The sequence below is a fragment of the Carassius auratus genome, unplaced genomic scaffold (genome assembly GCF_003368295.1).
Source record: "Carassius auratus strain Wakin unplaced genomic scaffold, ASM336829v1 scaf_tig00007940, whole genome shotgun sequence".
Taxonomy (NCBI): domain Eukaryota; kingdom Metazoa; phylum Chordata; class Actinopteri; order Cypriniformes; family Cyprinidae; genus Carassius; species Carassius auratus.
In genome coordinates, this window is record NW_020523892.1 from 14,524 (window position 1) to 33,785 (window position 19,262).

At 35.1% G+C, this 19,262-nt stretch overlaps 1 protein-coding gene and 1 pseudogene across 1 annotated transcript; both read left to right on the forward strand.

Annotated features, from left to right (window-relative positions):
- The first annotated feature begins 3,358 nt into the window (after positions 1–3,358).
- On the forward strand, positions 3,359–9,472 carry LOC113071732 (complement factor B-like). The gene is made up of 18 exons (XM_026245026.1): positions 3,359–3,460; positions 4,065–4,253; positions 4,345–4,530; positions 4,708–4,881; positions 4,998–5,093; positions 5,187–5,320; positions 5,544–5,685; positions 5,842–5,973; positions 6,140–6,232; positions 6,367–6,504; positions 6,637–6,743; positions 6,875–7,007; positions 7,093–7,231; positions 7,321–7,400; positions 8,370–8,470; positions 8,665–8,794; positions 8,956–9,005; positions 9,169–9,472. Exons 1-18 carry the CDS (start codon positions 3,400–3,402, stop codon positions 9,337–9,339), a joined length of 2,256 nt encoding a protein of 751 aa, XP_026100811.1. The 5' UTR covers positions 3,359–3,399; the 3' UTR covers positions 9,340–9,472.
- Positions 9,473–10,602: 1,130 nt separating this feature from the next.
- Positions 10,603–18,535, forward strand: LOC113071730 (Bardet-Biedl syndrome 1 protein homolog; annotated as a pseudogene).
- Positions 18,536–19,262: the final 727 nt, after the last annotated feature.

The following is a 19,262-nucleotide window of genomic DNA, read 5'->3' on the forward strand; positions in this document are numbered from 1 at the left end:
ATTCAAACCGCCAGTTAAATAGCACAGCAATGACTGTAACTGGAAAGAGTGGAACAATTTTTTTCATTCTAAGCCAATCAAATACCTTATAGGAAATTAACAAGCATGATAAATAAAAAAAGGATTTATATACACACATAAAATGTGTGTGTGTGTGTGTGTGTGAAAGAGAGATTGATCAAATAGGAAAAATTACGCATTTAAATTCAAAGTGAGAATTAGAATAGACCCTATACTTAAAATCACTCTTTTTTTTCCTTCTTGGACAACCAACCAATCACAGTCTTCAAAAGATTGTGTCATACATAGCAACGGGGTCAACCCCGCCTCCTCACTAAGATTAAAGTTTTTGTCTTTTCCTTACTCAGAGTTGCTCTCAGATCGGTCCCTTAAGGTAAGACTCCTACATAAAAGTTTTTAAGCTAAATTAAGAGTTTTCTGAGAGGATTCTTAGAATCTTTATGAATACGGGCCCTGCTGTATTAGGGCTGAAGCGTAATGGAGAGAATATTAAGATTATCATACACGAAAAATGAAAGCTATGGCATTGATCAGACAAGAACCATTGTCGTACTAATATGAATTCCAAACACTTGTCAGGCTGGATATCCTAAAGTACAGTCATTATGTGCAAATAGCTGATCTTTGATAAAAAGAATAAAAATGTTAAACATTTATTGTGAACAGTCTTTCATGTTTTACTCATTCAGTGTTATGTCTGTGTGATGTCTATGTTGGTGCGGCAAAATAAGGGACACCTATTCACAACCAACCAAACCCCCCCCCCAAAAAAACAAACAAACAAACAAACAAACAAAACAAGAACATGCTCAAGCATTAAACTTCCAATTGAACGTACTAATATTATCATTTTAAATTAGAATATTTATTATTATTACCTATTATAAGTCTTTTTTGTCAGATTTGCTGCTGTTACCTGGATGGGATTAATTATTTAGTTTTTATTAATTTGCTCAAAATTAGGGCAACATGTATTTGTCCCATTTTTATGTAAATAATTTTGCATTTAAAACACTTTTTAAAACTCCAAATTGTATATGACATTTTTTGTATTATTTATTATGTGTTTATTTATAATTAATATAAATGATAAATTAATAAATAGGGTCTAACATTAATTATAATTTATGAATTCATCTGTCTTATAATGTCTAAAAATATAATAATTCTGTCTGACAAGCTCTGATAATGTATGGAATATTTTATTAACAGACTATCCAAATTTGTATAAAACAATGGGGCTATAACTTGAAGCATAGATGTGTCTGTCACTTTAAAGGTATGGTTCACCCAAAAATTTTAATTCTGTCATAATCTACCCAGGTTGTTCTAAACCTGCATAAAGTTCTCTGTTCTGTTGAACACAAAAGAAAATACTTTGAAGAATGTGGGTAACCAAACAGCTTCTAGTCCTCAGTAACTGAAAAAAAATAATACAGAGTAACTGGGGACCAGAAACTCCTTGGTTACCCACATTCTTCAAAGTATCTTCTTTTATGTTCAACAGAAAAAAAATATATATATTATTATGGTCTTGGGTCTTGGAACAACTTGTGGGTTTGTAAACAATGAAAATTTTTTCATTTTTGTGTGAACTATCCGATATTTACAATCATTCTGGTAGCACGTTAAGGCAGCATTAAAGCTGCAGTAGGGAACTTTTGACGCTCTAGCGGTTAATAAACAGAACTGCTTGCGTCTTGCGGAAGATCATTGTAGCCGGAACTACTTCTCTCTGTTTATGTCTATGAAGAATCACAAAGGTACTGGGTTACTCCGCCGCGGTATCCCCGAAGCAATCTAAAATTGTCCGAATATAAACACTTATTATAGGTGCACCCTAGTGATTCAAGACAAGCTAAAAACACGGTTTGGAAAATGGATTCATGGTGTACTCGCTTATTTTATACATTCTTCTATATTTTGAACACAAACAAAGTTACGGACCGCAGCTCTGATTGGTTGTTTTTTACCAGGAGTGCATGACTTTCTGCAAATGGCAATAGGACCACTGGGAGGAGCCAGAGGAGCTTGATTTTTTTCACAGATTATCTGTCTCATATTCTACTGTCAGGACATAATGACAGGTTTAATAAATATGTACAAAATATTTTTTTACAAAAGTTCCCTACAGCACCTTTAATGAAAACAGGGAAAGACAATGGTAGCTTTAGCAACATTAGCCTTACAGAGAGCCAAGAAGCTCTTTTGGAAAACCAAATATGACGTGTGATGCTTACTTTGTCTGGAGTCTGGAAGTTTGCGCACGAAGCACTGGTATTGATCCCTCTTTTAGTAGTAATATTTGCACTGCAGCGCTGAACTGGCCCCGTTTGTGAGGCAGTCACAACATTAGCATGTTTGTAAGCACAAAAGTATTGGATTTTTTTAGGGTTTTTTTTGGAAAATGAATTTTTTACCACCGTGTCCTCTGTGGTCTATAGAGACTCCTGTCTGTTGGAGCATTCGAACACACAACACTTGTAATGGCTCTCTTGTTTTTTTTTTTGTTTTTTTGTTTTTTTTACATTTTGAAACAGTTCTAATGCCATGGTAAAAGCTTGAGACCAAACATGCTAACTATTCTGTCTTTGGTTGCACAGATGAGCACAGAACACTATTTAGAGTCCCAGCCTCAGAGGAGACAAGCGAGCAGTGGATTTATTGATTTATGTACTGTATATTGCTGCTGCCAAACAGATCTAAAATAAACATGTGATTTATTTCCCAGTCATTTTACCTTCACAGACATAACCGACTGTTTTTGTAACTCATATGTGTTTTTAACATAAACTTATATGAGAACTTATTTTACTACTCACATTCCGTGTGACAGCTGCTTTCTGTCCGTGTGCTTCAGATGTGTGCTCTCAGAAAACTGTACATCAGAAGTTACACTAATATGGTTTAAAACACATGATTTCAGCGCAATAAACATGATAATCACAACCAAAACAGGAGGTACAAGCTGTAATGATGCAGCTCTATTCTGGAAAAGGGGGCAGGGAGCATCAGCTCATTTGCATTTAAAGAGACAGGCACAAAAAAACAGCGTGTTTCTGCTTCCATTAAAAATGGGCATTTTCAAAATAATATATAAATTATTATTGGGGGTAGTTGGAGCTGAAACTTCACAGGCACATTCTGGGGACACCAGAGCCTTATATTACACATCATAAATGCGGCATTTGTCTCCTTTAAATTTCCATTTCCTTTTCCCTTATTTCATAAACTGTGAGTCAAGTGAGTTTTACCTCGACAAATTGTTTGACAGATTAGTGCATGTCTATAGTCACTTCCTCTGTTTACCTTGCTCTATAAATATGTGGGCTTCCTCGGTTGTTGTTTCACTTGCTGTGTGAACCTGACAAGAACATCATGGAGGGTGAACCATGGCTGAATCTATTCCTGCTCGCAATACTGTGTCCTCTCATAACTGGTATGTCTTCTGGACTTGGATTTAACCAGAAATATAAATATAAACTTCTGTTTTGCTTTTTAAAAGAAAAACTGATTTGAGGGAACTTTAAACCCATAAATGCATTAAATTATTAATTTATTTTCATTTTACAAGAGCAGCAATTCACATTTAATAGTCTGTAGTCCAAAGCAGTAGTCCAACATTAGTCTGTGGACAATTTATTGTGGTGTTTACACATTATATTGAAACATCATGTTTTTTAATATTGTAGCATTTTTTTTATTATCACAATTAATTTGTAATGACACTGATGGTACATTTTTATTTGATAAATAAAATGTAATGTAATGACACTGATGGTCCTATAAAAAAAAAAAACAAAAAAAAACTTTAATATCTATGGAATCTTTCCATTGTACAGTAGACTATTAAAATATTATTAAAATGTTAATAGAACTGTTCACTGAAAGATTCTTTCAATCCAGAATGGTTCTTCTATGAATGTGTAAAAAACCTTTTGGAATCTTTTGAATTTTTTGAAGAGTTTACATTTTGTGTTCTTTACATTGCACTTCCACAACACCATTTTCTTTCCCATCTGGTTCTCTGATATTTCTTGTAGGTGCACCATCCTTTATTCCATGCCCTGATGAGAATCTCAGTATTATTGGGGGGAGATTTGCTTTCTCAGAAGATGGGAGCGCTGTAAGATACAGCTGTTCAGAAGGCTATTACCCAACTGTTAGAATCCGTCTCTGTGTTAGGGGGAGATGGAACCCGTTGCCCAAAAAAAAACTCCCAGAGTGCCAGAGTAAGCAAAACATTATCGGACAAATAAGATCATTCATAACTGAAAACACAACACAGGTTACTCAGACGCACACAAAAATCCTTTATTTCAGAAATCACATGTCCTGATCCTCGCGGATTTGAAAATGGAGAGGTGTATCCATTTCAGAGGCAGTATTTTGTGAACGACACAACCAACTACTCATGTAATTCTGGCTATGATTTCCGTGGCTCGGGGACTCGTGTTTGCAAGGTGAATGGGAAATGGAGTGGAGGCACACCAGTCTGTGGAAGAAACTGTGAGTGGGAAGTCTCTCTGTGCTGTTTAGTGCAATAATAAACATGAATGCTTCATGAATACTCTCCAGATTAAATTGACAATTTAAGCACTCTTAGAAGAATATAAGCAAAGATCGTGTCTCAATTCACTTTTCTTAACTTCTTCACTTTCATTGTCTGTTCCTCTTTTCAAACAGCTGATCTCTGTCCTGATCCTGGGATTCCTGCCGGCTGTACAAGAGAAGGCCACAGGTTTAATATAGACGACAAAGTCACGTACCGCTGTGAAAATAAATTTACTCTGGTTGGTTCCAAAGAGCGAGTCTGTCAGGAGAATGGCCAGTGGTCAGGAACAGAGCCACAGTGTTACGGTAAACCTGTCACCATCCTTGTTTGAAGTACAATGCACTAACTGAAAAGTATCATTCAAAGCTGAACTGAAAAGTACAATTCAGCTTTGCTAATGTTGTTTTTTGTGTAAATACAGCTGATTTCACATATGACAGCCCAGAGGAAGCATCAGAGGGTTTCAGCAGTTCTCTAAAGTCCAGTCTAGCGGTTTCTCAACAACATGAAGGAAAAGGTAGTCTTTTGCAACTCATTTGCCTTCTTCCTGTGCAAGACAATATTTAGTCTTAGGTTACCACTAAGTTCTCTGTGTTCTCTGTGTTTTCAGATCAGTATGGAAAGCAAATACATGTGAATATAGGGGGAAAACTTGACATCTACATTGCTCTGGATGCATCTGCCAGCATAACAAAAGATGACTTACTAAAGGCAAAAACTGTCATTAAAACACTTATCGAAAAGGTATATGAAATAGTATGTTGATAAGACGGTCACAACCTTTCAACTGATTGAACCCTTTAAGCTATCTATTCTTTAGCTAGCTATTCTTTGATATTTCTGCCTATGTTTCATTGCTAGAACACTAGTGTCAATTCAAAATCTCGTCTCTTAATGTAATGTTTTATATTCCTAACGAAGCTCTATAAATCGAATGAAAATTTCACCCTATGTTCATTACCGACAGATCAGTTATTACGAGGTCTCCCCAAATTATGAGATCCTGATTTTTGCCACAGACGTTACACGGATAGTCTCCATGAGGGACTTCAAGAGCGAGCAAAGAAATAATCTGTTAGAAATTCTTCAAAGACTGGAGGATTATAACAGTAAGTGTTTTGTTTAGATTTTAATCCGCTTTAAAGGGCATTCATACGGCAAAAATGGAAATGCGTATTTTTGGTGTTGATCAGCCTGCGAGTAAAATGTCTGACACCATATCTTTAAGGACATATTTTAATATTTCACCGATTTGTGACTAACAGGTAAAGGTGAACGAACAGGAACTAATATCGCTCTGGCATATAAGAGCATTTTAGAAAGCATGAAAATCGAGCAGCTGAGAAACAAAGAGGACTTCAAGAAGACCCAACATATCGTCATCATGTTCACTGATGGTATTAGTGATACCACTGTTTATTGCAATATTGATTGGATTTTTTAATTTTTATAAATAAATAATAATAGTTATAATAATTATACTCGTTGGTTAGCACTGCATCTGTTTAAGTGTCTTTTGTTCTTGATGTAAACAAAGGATCACTTTTATTATTCGTTCTTTAGGTCAGGCGAACATGGGTGGTAATCCAAGACCATGGGTGGACGAGATCAAAGAACTTGTAAAACAGAATTCTCCTTCAGAGGAGGAAAATCTTGGTGCGGAAAGACATGAATGATCTTTGACATTCAGCAAATCTTCAAATGCAGCTCAATTGCATTTAACAACTCAGTTCCTTTTTTTCCCCTTTAATTATCGGTGATACCTTTTTTTTTTTTTTTTTTTTTTACAGAGCTGTATGTGTTTGGGATGGGAGATAGTGTGAATGCTGAGAGCATTAATGATTTGAAGACTGACAGGGGAAATGAGAAGTTTTTCTTCAAGCTTAGGGACTTGACAGAATTGCAGAAGACATTTGATGAAATGATCGGTAATTCCTTATATCTGTTTTCCATTTAGAAACATGTGCTTTGTTTAGGCTTGGTAAACATATAATGTTAAGTTAATTATTGTCCTCCATGTCTTTTTGTTTCTCATGTTCTTCTTGCCTACCTTTGATCAGATGAGGGCTCCAGTGTAGCATTATGTGGACTTTACAGAGATTATGACGATGAAACTGATTCCCACAAACGTTATAAATACCCCTGGTTGGCAAAGATCACTGTGGCTGTGGGTATCTCTATCCTTGTCTTATTTCTTATAAAAAAAAAAAATAAGTGGACAAATAAATGGCTTAGCATCACCATGCTAGTTCATCATTTCATGTTAAAAACCTCTACCTTTCTCTGATGCTTTTGCAGCGCAGCAATGGAAAAATGTCAAATTGCATAGGGTCATTAGTCACCTCAAGCTTTATCCTGACAGCAGCTCACTGCTTCAGGTTTGACGACACACCTGATAGAATAACTCTTGATTTCGGTTCAGATAATAAAGGTAATATTGCATGATTTAGAATAAGGGCCTTTTTAATATGTAATGGTGCAAATCTCATCAGTGGTGTTTCCTTTTCTCTTCTTAGGAATAAAAGTGAAAAATTACATACTTCATCCTCGCTATGATGTTGCAGCAAAAAAGAAAATGGGAATACCTGAATATTATGAATTTGATGTGGCTCTTATTCAGTTGGAGGATCCTGTTATTATGGGAGTCGGTCTTCGGTGAGGAGCGCAGGAGTGCATCGTTTTATGCTACTAAAACGTGTTAAAGTAGTGTATTGAATTAATGCTTATTGTATTTGTCTCTACAGAACAATATGCATCCCCTGCACCAAGGAAACAAGTGGAGCTCTGAAACTTTCAGATAGAGAAGTAACATGCAGAAAACATCGTGAGTTACAAACAGATATGTCTGTCAGAAATGTTGCATGTTAGGCACATGTATAAATTTAGGGTAAGATGACACAACCACATTTTTTTTTTTTTTTTTTGCTTTTGACCATGGACAGCACAAAATCTCATCTCAGAACTTTTGATGAATTACTGTGCTCTTTCATCTGAATATCTACATTAGTGAGATTTAATCAGCTGAAACAGTTTGGGGGTTAAAAGTTCCAGGTCTTTGGAAAATAGTAATCTATGACATCACATGGGAACACTTTCCAGTAAGGTTCATTAGTTAACTATTTCAGTTAACATGAACTAAGCATGAGCAATACTTCTACAGCATTTATTAATCATAGTTCAACATTTACTAATGCATTATTAAAATAAAAAGTTGTGCTTGTTAACATTAGCTCATACACTGTGAATAAAAATGAACTAACAATAAACAACTGTTCTTTGATTAACTAACATTAACATAGATTAATAAATGCTGTAATAAATGTGTTGTTCATTGTTCGTTCATGTTAGTTAATACACTAACATTAACTAAAGGAACCTTATTGGAAAGTGTTACCCATTATATTATCATTTTTAAATTATAAAATTATAATTAATTTAAATTATACCCTTGATTTGGCCTAGAAGCCCCCAAGTATGCTTAACTTAATCCTAATTGATTGAAGTCATTCAATTTAATTTAATAGTTTTGCTTTCATGACAAATCTTCAAATAAATATGATCAGTTACATATGTAAATATTCATATACCTGTAATAAACTATAGATTAAATGTACCATTCAGATGAATCTCTTTTACTGGGATTCTGCTTTATCTGGTATCAGTTATTCAGTTATTACAGTTGTTTTAATATTTCACAATATCGAGTGGCAGTACAAAATATGTATATTATTTACATCTAAAGACTTGCATTGCTAAAATGAAACATACATTTTAACTGTGTTTTTTTTTACAGAGGAAGAGCTAATGAGTGGAGAAACAGTGAAAGCTTCTTTCATGTCTGTCGTGGATAATGACATTGAAAATAAACTAATTACAATCAAGCAGGGAAAATGGGTAATGATATGTGGTCTTCTTATCCTTTATATTTTTATTCATCTGTGGTTTCATCATGTTTTTTAAGTTTTTAATGTCAAAGAACTCATAAGAGCAATTAACTAAAAAAAAAAAAAAAAACGTAATTAAATGCATACTTTGCTCAACAGTTATGATTTTATTTTGTCCAAAACTGATACGTCCCTTTTCTTCAGAGGGATGCTTGTGTTGAAGATGCCAAAAAAGCTAAAGGAATTAATGCGACAAATGCTAAAGATATTGTTACAGATAATTTTCTGTGCAGCGGTGGTACTGAACCTACTGTGGATGATGTTGCATGCAAAGGTAAGTTGGATTTTTTAAGAGGACATAATATTTGGCAGAAATATACCATATATGATGCTATTAAAATCACCATAAAATGTCATATCTTTAGTATCATTATCCTTAATAAATTGAATTTGACACAAGATCTAAACTCATAATGTTGTGCATATCATCAACAGGTGACTCTGGAGGGGCCACTTATGTGGTTCCAGGCAATCGACTAGTCCAGGTGAGTTTAAAAAAAAAAAAAATTTCTCATGTTTGATGATTGCTTTTAACAGCACACTGAGCTATTTCAAATCATGCATCCCTCTTCAGGAGACTAAATTGTTGTTATTCATGTCTAATTTGAGAAATGTTTGTTTTAATAATATCTGAATAATCTTGGACAGGTTGGTATCGTAAGCTGGGGAGTGGAGGACCTGTGCAAGGACACCAGAAAGCCTAAACCTCGTTCATACACCAGGGATTACCATACAAATCTGTTCAGTGCAGAAGTACGTGAATTCCTTAAACGCTACCTAGGAGATGAGAAACTGGGAACCCCTCTTACATTCCTGTGAACACTGTGTTTAACAGTATTCTATTTGCCTGCTCAGAAACATTATGCACATCTCTCAGTTAACTCAAAATGTATTTTCCTGCTCTGGAATTTGTAAGAAATGTGACATAATAAAAGCATTGTGAAATAATGAACATTTTTTTTTTTTTTTTTGCATTATTATTAATGTGTTTTAATAATTTTAAGAATAACTTTTTTTATCCAGTGCATGTAATCAGATGTGGTTAATTAACATATTCAGTGCAATCATGAGCAACACTTTTCATGAGTGGGGTACAAAATGAAGCTTGAAACTTAATTTCAGTTGATTTAATTGTCTTGCACAATAATAACATGGATATATACAAACATATAATAACACTTTTTATGTTTTTTCCCCTTTTTTCCGATAAAAAAAAATTCAGTAAAACAGTGAAATATTATTGGAATAAAAATGAAAAGTTTTTTATTTATTATAATTTATTTTGTCCCTGTGATGCAAAGCTGGATTTTCAGCATCATTAGCCTACTTCAGTCTTCAGTGTCACATGATTCTTCAGAAATCATTTTAAAATGCTAATTTGGGGCTTAATTCTTCAATTATTATTGGTGTTAGTTCTTATTATTGTCAGTGTTGACAGTGGAAAGCATGCTTAATGTGGAAAATATAATTTGAAAATGATTGAAAATAATTTAAAATATATTCTTTGATGAATAAAGTTCAAGGAACACAGCATTTCTTTAAAACAGAAATAATATGTAACACTATAAATGCTGAATAAAAGTATTATTTTGTTCGACTTACCCTATTATTATTTTACCCTAAACTTTTCAATCAGCACAACTGTTTTCAATAAATGTTTCTTGAGCACATCAGAGTATTAGAATGATTAAATGATTTATATTGAATATAATGTTATTTTTAAAAACACATTTCATTGCTTTTGATAACAAATAAGTTAAAACGGTCCGAGAACACCGAACTATTCGTTAAGACGAACTATTCCTGTTGAAAAGGTTCAATGTAGAGCACTTGTGGCTGCCATATGGAATGAGGAAAGCCGATCTAATGGTTACAGCAGACAGACAGTCCAAGCAACTTGATTATCACAGCTTTAAATCATTAATAAAAAGCATTTGCCATGTCCTATGTTTCCCAGGAGCTTAAAGACACATGAGAGGTTATATGCTGATTTATGAGGCTTAGAATTTCCTTAATCAATCCTTTTTTAATAGCAGGAGTGTATGTTTGGACACAACTAACGTTACTCTTATTTGCCCAAGTATGGCGGCACAACACAACAGAGTTTGTGTGTTTTCAAACCCAGTGCATAAAAATTAGTTCATATGCAGAGATGAGTTTTTAAGCAGGTCTATTTGAAGTAACGTTAGTCTTCCTGTGCTCTTGTAGTTCAGTCTCCAGTTTCAAATGGCTTGATGCTCACTATGACCCGGTCGCCAATCTATACACATTTTTCTCTTGCATTGGTGAGTCACTGTTGCATAACCTAGCAGGTTTACTTACAAGTCTGTTACACTTCATTCAGATTTGCATGGAGAGAATAAGGTGAGATAGTGTGTTTGTGCCATTGTAAGTGCGCTTAACTTAATGTGCACCAAAACAACAATATTCTTCAAAATATCTACTTTTTATGTTCCACAGAACAAAGAATGTCACGCATGGTCAAGTCAATACAGGTCAATGACATGATACCCACTTTTTATTTATATCAAATGGAGTTTATTTGAAAATAAGTCAAATGTGCAGCTCGTACATATAATGACCTAAAATGCCTTTAATATCTGTTTAAAAATTTTTATTTTAATCTTTCTTGGGGGCAGTAAAGTAAAAAAAAGAAATGTCAAGGTAATACAAATCTCATAATATCATAATGAAGAAATAATAATCCCTAATAGAATAAAAAAAAAATAATAATTTAGTTTTTTTTTTTTTTTAAGTGCTCTTTTACATTTGAAAACCTTTTTTTTTTTTCAGCAGATCAAAGTTAAATTTGTGCAACCAACATAAAACAACACAACTGGAAATGATATCACCTGAGAAGACCCATGCAGCTGCAATATTATCTTTTATCTGATGATTCATTGCATTTCTTGTGTAAATTATTCAGGTTCCTCATGCTTGAGCCACAGGAAATGGAGAATTTTGTTCTTCACAAAAAAACCAGCCTATACTTAGACAGGTGCCAATATCTACATATATGCAATGACTCACACATAGACAAAAAACTAAAGCACAAATACACAAATTTGTCTCTTTGTTTGTCTCAGACGGTCATTACCTGTAAAGGGATGTTAAAGAAGAACATGGCAGATGAGGATGCAGTTAGCTGCCTGGTGATTGGCACAGAGAACGGTGATGTTTACATATTAGATCCAGAGGCCTTTACCATCCTTTACAAGGTCAGCACATTTACACATGCTTCATATGTGCCTGTTACACACTATGTTCTTCTATTAGCTTTTGGCTTTATCATCAGATCATAAGTATCATCAGAACTTATGTTACTTAAAAAAAAAAAAAAAAAAAAACTTAAATATATAAATATATGAGCTGAGAAAGTTTGCTGGTTAAAGCCATGTAAATGTGTTGTAAAGGTTTTTTATTAAAGCAAAATGTAATTTATAATACACTTCATTAAACATTAAAGATGATTTATCTGCAAAATAGGAAGTTTAAATGATTTATTTACCAACTTTATTGAAAATCCTCCTAACAGCATTTTTTCCTATAGTTTGAAATTTTCTGAAACAGTGGGACATAAAGAGATTTTTGTTGAAATCATGTGACTTGTTCAGTGAGATACATGCTAATTATTGTTTCTGAACTAAAGACTTCATTATAGAGATCATTATCATTAATGCAAATAGCTTTCCTGCAGTGTTTAGGAACGTTCACACAAAGAACCTTAAAGTTTTAGTTATCATATACTAATTCTATTAGAATAGTCCACGATACACATTTATTGATAATGACACAAAAGAACAGTATAATTGGAATTTCAGATTTTTTTCCCCAGCTCATGAATGATGAATACATTGAAAGTCAATCCGCCTGACTTTAAAGAGGAGCATTTAAAAGGCAGCAGACAACATAACCGCAATGTGCACATATAATCCACAAAATGTTATCATCCTTAGGTGGATGTAAATATGTGTGTAAATATCGTTATAGTTATCAATCTTGATGTGAAGAGGCAATGAAGAATCTTTTTTTTTTTTTTTTTTCTTAACAAAGGTCAGACCTCCTGTTATGTAGATTTAAATGAATCTATTACTTTTCCTACATAATTTTTAACAAAAAACATTTGGTAAAATATATATTTAGGAGTCTTAGACCTTTCCAACGATATATATAGTTTGTCAAGATTAGATTAGATTTAATTGTAATATAGTGAAGTAAATGTAGGCGTCCCGTAGTGTGACATTTACAGTGTTAAACTCAGTTACAAATAATGTAGACAATTTGAATCAGAAAAGTGAGACTGATTATCTCTTGGCTAACTGCTAGTTGGTCAAACTAGTTCTTAACACAGGGGTTTTCAAACATTTTGGAGCCAGGGACACCTTACAGGGGAGAGGATTTCCAAGGTCCCCCTCATAATTATAGCAGTGTTTAAGGCTAAAGTTTAACATGGGTAGGATGAATGAACAACATATGATTTTTTTTTTGTTATTGGTGCAAATGGTCCCCATTGTATATGTACTTTTAAATAGTATAATATAATTAAAATATATTAATTTATATACATTTCAGAAACATAAGTTGCATCTGTGTGTACATCACTTTTTAACAATTACTATCAGAAATAATTTAAATACTGCATGGGTCTAAATAAAACAAATGTTAGAGGGAAAAAAATATATAATATTATAGTGCTGTACACATCCATGGACTCTTTTATGTATGTTTTCCCTCCCCATGTCCTCAGTTTCTCCCTTTTTCTGATTGTGTTCATGTCATCCATCTTGTAATCAAGCTTGTTACCCCTTGTATATAAGTCCTAGTCTATGCAGTCTGTCTCTGTCAGGTCTACCAGGTAGTTCGTATGTCATTCCTCATTCCTGTTGTGAATTTTACCCTGTGTCATATTATTAAAGGACTGTTTAATGCTTCTCCGTATCTCCTTCGTTCCTTCCGGCAGCGAATTGTGACAGAAGACCTGACCACAAGCACTCAATATAATTTATTACTGAGTCATTAGAATGTTTAAATATGTTAAGCATTTATTGCGAATGTGTATGATAACTTAGCACAGTTATCTTTTGTGCAAAGTTCAGACTGCATGATTTTGAAGTCATGAAGTCATGGGATCACAGTTGTTTTTACACTGCACAACTATTTGGGGTAGCTTTCAGTTGCTGCTGTATTCACATCGCACAATGAATCGGCGACAGGAGGTTAAACGCTGCATGACTTAACAATAGGAAGGATCGCCGACAACTCTGTCTGGCCAACAAACTATGTTTCACAACCAAATACACGAGAAAAGTGATTAAGAAATAATTCAAGATCATGATCTATAAAGTCCTCCCCGAACGCACGATAACAAATATGACTTCTTTGTTAACAACATCTGTTGGGAAAATGTTATATAGCCTACACAAATCAAAGTACTTGAAAGTGAAACCAACATTTTGTGCATTTCATAATGAGCTTATTTCATATACAAACGCTATCAAAGCGATAAAAAAAGAAAAAAATAATAGCCTTTATAGATGAATGTGATTTACAGGAATAAAAACGAGCAAGCGTCAACTACCGGATGCTGTTTTCCTTCTCTAGTCTCTATGAGATCACATGCCACGGTGAAATCATTCCTACAATGATCAAGTGTGTGTGGTCTCGTGGTCTGGTCTAATTGTCTAGTGTGTGCGTTCAGAGGATTATAAGGGTTGTGAACGAGCATCGATTTGCCTCAGATTTCAGATATTTGACGGCGATTTTGCAACACATGTCGATGAGTGAATATCAAGGCTCAAATCTGGCTACTTGTGGAAACAGCAGTAAAATAAATGCCTGTTTTCTCACCCTCCGGCAGAAACATAAATTGATGCCTATGGTTATGTCCATAACAAACTAAACCAAAGCCATGCTCACACTGTGCGATTTAAAAAAATAAATAAGCACACTGTGGAATCTCAGTTGTCCGACTATGGCTCAATCCCAATTCTATTTTATACCCCTTCCCCTACCACAGACTGTCAAGGGGTAGGGGAGAAAATATTCCCCTAAGGATTGGGACACCACTACCATGACCTCACAAGCCATCATTCGTCGTCTACCTCTTACAATACACACATCTACTGGTGTGCTGGTGAGCATTAGAGCCTTTAATTATCGTTCTGTATTAATCAGCTGCTTACTGACACACAACTTACTGAAATCGCGCAGCTCACACATCCAGGAGAAAATAAACTTGTCAACGCTGCCCCACGACTTTTACTAAATACAGTTTAAATACTGAATCGCTACATTATACTTTCCAGCAGCAAGAGGATATAATCGCTGTTTTTAAGTAAAATCACTCTAAAAAAATAAACGCACAGACGGGAATACACGCACCTTCCATTTCTCTCTCTCTCTCTCTCTCTCTCTATTTCTCTCTCAGATAGGCAATATTTGAGAATATGGTTTAGTGATTTCTAATTATTGGGGGGATTATGGGGTGGTGTTGCCGCAGTGGATAAGACACATGCCTTTGGTGTGAGAGACCCAGGTTCTAATCCACTGTGAGACACCAATGTGTCCCTGAGCAAGACACTTAACCCCTAGTTGCTCCAGAGGTGTGCAACCTCTGACATATTTAGCAATTGTAAGTTGCTTTGGATAAAAGCGTCAGCTAAAGGAATATATATAAATATATTAGTCTACGGCAGTTATTGCCCTGATCAGACATATGCTGTGGCACTAACATGCAGTCTGTAATGATATGATGTTAGCAAATATTAGCGATTTTTGCAAACATTTATTTAAGTTACATGACCGTTAATATGAACTCACAATTGAATGTAACATAAAACAAATGATTACATTTCGTTAAAATTTTATTTATGCCAAAAAAGCTTACATTTATGTGTCTTTTTGTTCGCTGTAGCAGCCATGTTGCCGTGACAATTCATACTCCTTCGTTTGAAGTGTGGTCCCGAAAAATCTTCGTTTGAAGGGCTACCTTGCATTTCCCCTTACCCCTACCCCTCCAACCAAAAGAGAATCGAGACACCCCTATACCCTTTCCCTCGAATGAGCAAAATGGAGGGGTAGGGGATAGGGGAAGGGCTAAGGGGTAGAATTGGAATTGGGCCTCTATGACAGTCAAGACACTTTATAAATGGGTGCATAAATGGGTGCGCACAAGAAAACTACTCTACAAGAAAAAAGTTCCTACATTATCAACCTACACACGTTTAGTGACCACTTAAATACATTGCACGAGGGGCTGTAATGTTGATTATCATTAAGTATATGAATGGCAGGAATATTGGCTTATTTAAGAAGAATAGTGCAAACAGCACTAAACACCCACACGAAAACAGCAGGGGTAACCTCTGTTTATAGCAAAGGCAATATATAATAAATTCAGTGAGCAATATATAATAAATTCAGTGAGCGGAGGACGGGAATGCCGAAGTTTATGCGCTTAGAAGAAATCTGATCATGGCTTGCTTCGAAAAACGGAGACAGTTTAATGTTCATCGTATGAGAACATCGTATTGGCTGTTGCGATCAAATTTGACATGTCAAACCAGAGATCAAAGACTACAGATTTTAGCCTAGGATTATAGGAATCTTTAAGGATTTTCTAAATTTATCTCCGATGACCAAATCATGGCCAAAATTGCACAGTGTGAGCCGGGCTTTACTTACTAAAAACTGAAACTTACCCATGCATATGGGCTCGCAAACCTATCATTCGGCATATGAATAGTTTCCATGAGTGAATCGTTGGATGCGGTATAACATTTGGTTGCTAAACTAATAGGCTAATTATTATGTAAAGAAAGTTATGTACTTATCTCGTGTCCAAATATCTACGAACAGCAACCTTCATGCAAAAATTTACCACCACTACTGTTCTCCAAATCATCATCAGAGACTTTCATGCCTACAGGATATAGAGACAAGCATTTGTTTCGGGGGTGATGGACGGGAAGATGGCTCTCTGATGATGACTACCAAAGGTAGTAAAGCATGTTTCATGGTAGATAAAACAGTTCAGGGTAACTATAACGCTGAACATATAAACCATTGTAAATGTCATAAACAGTATGTGATCCAGGAGGAGGTTTGATTGTGAAGATTCTCAAGAGGACGGCTGTGTTTGACGACAGGGACTTGGCCTCTGGACTTCCAATAGGCCAGAGCATTCGTCTGAATGTTCCCAAGAAAACCAAGCTCTACGTGGACCAGACCTTGAGAAAGCTTGAAAATGCAGTAGGTAAGTGATGACCAAAGTAAATTTTGTTCATGAAACACCTATGTTGAAATTAAAGTTTTGATTTAGCCAAAAACTGAAACAACTGTAAAACTGAAATTGGTATGCTGTTCAGAGTGTTTTTAAGGGAGAAAGTAAGTCTTAGAAAACTTTCCTGGTAAAGCCACATCTCAAAATTTCAGCTGAGCAAATTTTACATATTATATGCACACTATATACACTACCAGTCAAAAGTTAGGAATAATATTTTTTATGCTTAAGGCTGCGCTTATTTAATAAAAAGTGCAGTAAAAACAGTAATGTTGTAAAACAGTATTACAATTTATAATCACTGTTTTCTGTTTATTTTATTTGAAATGCACTTTATTCTTGTGAATTTTGAGCAACCAAAACTTAAAAAACTTCAGAAATCATCTAATCTCTAATATGCTTATTTGATGCTCAATTATTATCAGTTATTATTGGTATACAATTATTAATACAGGTTTTCTTATTATCAAAAAACTTTCTTTTTTTTTTTAAATTTTGTGGAAACCAAGATACATTTCATGGTTCTTGTTCTAAAGAACAGAATACAAATATTCTGTATCACTATAAAAAAAAAAACTTTCTCACACCAAAATTGGAATGGTAGTGTGTTATGGTATCCATAAAAATGTTTATCAGCAAAACTAATTTGACCATTGATAATAAGGAATAAATTGCATTTTTATTTCATTGTAACAATTTACAATATTGTTATTTTACTGTATTTCACATCAAATAAACCTGAAAGTTGAGACCGTTGTTGTCTTTTTCTATGAAGCCATGCACAGAGCTTTTCAGATGGACCTGAGCAGGCTGTGTCCCACTGCAGCACGGGCCTATGTCAAAGCCTTGGAGTCCAGGCTCACACCCATGTCAGCGAGCCTGACCCAGCTGCTCAAGATGAACGCTGTGGTGAGTTGAGCAATTCTGAATGTGCCAACAAGATGACACTGGACGGCTGATACCAACCTCAACGTCTGCTTCCTGTTTCTGCACAGGTTCAAGGGTTGGGCCCATCCTTTAAGCTTACTCTGAACATCCAGAACACTGCAGCGTGCCGTCCAGTCATGAACCTAGCCATCAGTTTTCTGTACGATGGAAATTTGTACTGCATGAGGATGGCCTTTTTCAAGATGACCTCAGTTGAGCAGTTTCATTGATAATATTCTTTTTTGATATAAGCAAATTCTTTTAATGTGTAGTTAATGTTTTACCGATTACAGTGAATCGTTGTGTGTCTATAGATCCCCCTACTGGTACCAGGGCTGAATTAGCCCAATGACGCTTTTGTGGAGTGCTTGAGTGACAAAGGGATCTTTGACATCATCAAAGAGAGACTCTCACCCTATATATTTGATAATAAAACAGTGTTTCTCTAAAATGCAGTGGCATACATATTCTATTCACAATAAAATGTGCTCAGTCTCTTGCTTGAAGCTGAAAATCCTCTGAACATTCACCAACAAAGATGGGTTCTGCCACTGGTGCCATCGCAAAAAATAGGAGCATGACAGCCCTGTACAATCCCATGATGCACGACATAAATGTTTATTACAGTACAACAAACCCTGGATGAAGTCAAGCAGCTGTTTAACGTTACGTTTCTGATTCCAGGTGTTTGTGCTGAGGGAAGGAAAGTGCTCCTCTCCTCACCGCCCACATCAACATGCCTGTGAGTGAAGGATTGCACTGAACTGAGAGCGAGTCAGACACGTCTAGTTAAGCTTCACAGGCATCTTCAACTCTTGCTATGCTCCAACCAGCAGTTAGGCTTCTCCACAGAGGTGCTTGGAAGGGAGAGCCTTAAATCATGGGAGTAAAGAGAAGCTTGCGCTGGCCCAATAGACGGTGCTTCCTGTAGCTTAGATCAGGATTGAAGGAGGCATGTCTTCACAGGTAATATTTCTGTACCTTTTAATGGCTAGTGATGGAGTGTTTGACTGATAGCTGCGAGGCCTAGCGCTCCATAGGTCACATAGTTTGGATGTAAGAGACACTATGATGTTCTATTTGTCAATACTGTCCAATCCTGCCTTAGCAACTTCACTATATTATCAGACAAGCTTTTGTTTTTATTTATTAAAATAGACGTTTTTGTTTTTTTTGTAACGGAAATGTGGTAACACTTAAAATAACGGTCCGTTGTTAATAAGTAACTACGCAGGAAGTAATAGGTAGTACTACATTTACACTTAACTTAATACTATTAACTAATATAGAAGCAAGATTAACTAATCAGTAAGTAATAGCTCATTTAGGACATAGGTAGTTCCTTATTAGGTATTTGATAATTACTAAAGAAAAATATCGTCATTGAGAACTACTTTGGAACTATGGCCAAGTAATGAAGAATAACCAATAAGTTACTAATCACAACAGCTACGTCTATAAAGTGAACAATTAGCTTCTTTATGGAAACGTATATATATATATAGCCTATCCATATCATATATTTAATGAGCTC

Bases quoted from the DNA above. Each gene is read 5' to 3' on its own strand.
- LOC113071732 (XM_026245026.1), top strand. From the start codon at position 3,400: ATGGAGGGTGAACCATGGCTGAATCTATTCCTGCTCGCAATACTGTGT. The intron at 3,461-4,064 runs GTATGTCTTCTG...TATTTCTTGTAG, and splicing joins ACTGTGTCCTCTCATAACTG to GTGCACCATCCTTTATTCCA. The intron at 7,401-8,369 runs GTGAGTTACAAA...TTTTTTTTACAG, and splicing joins AGTAACATGCAGAAAACATC to AGGAAGAGCTAATGAGTGGA.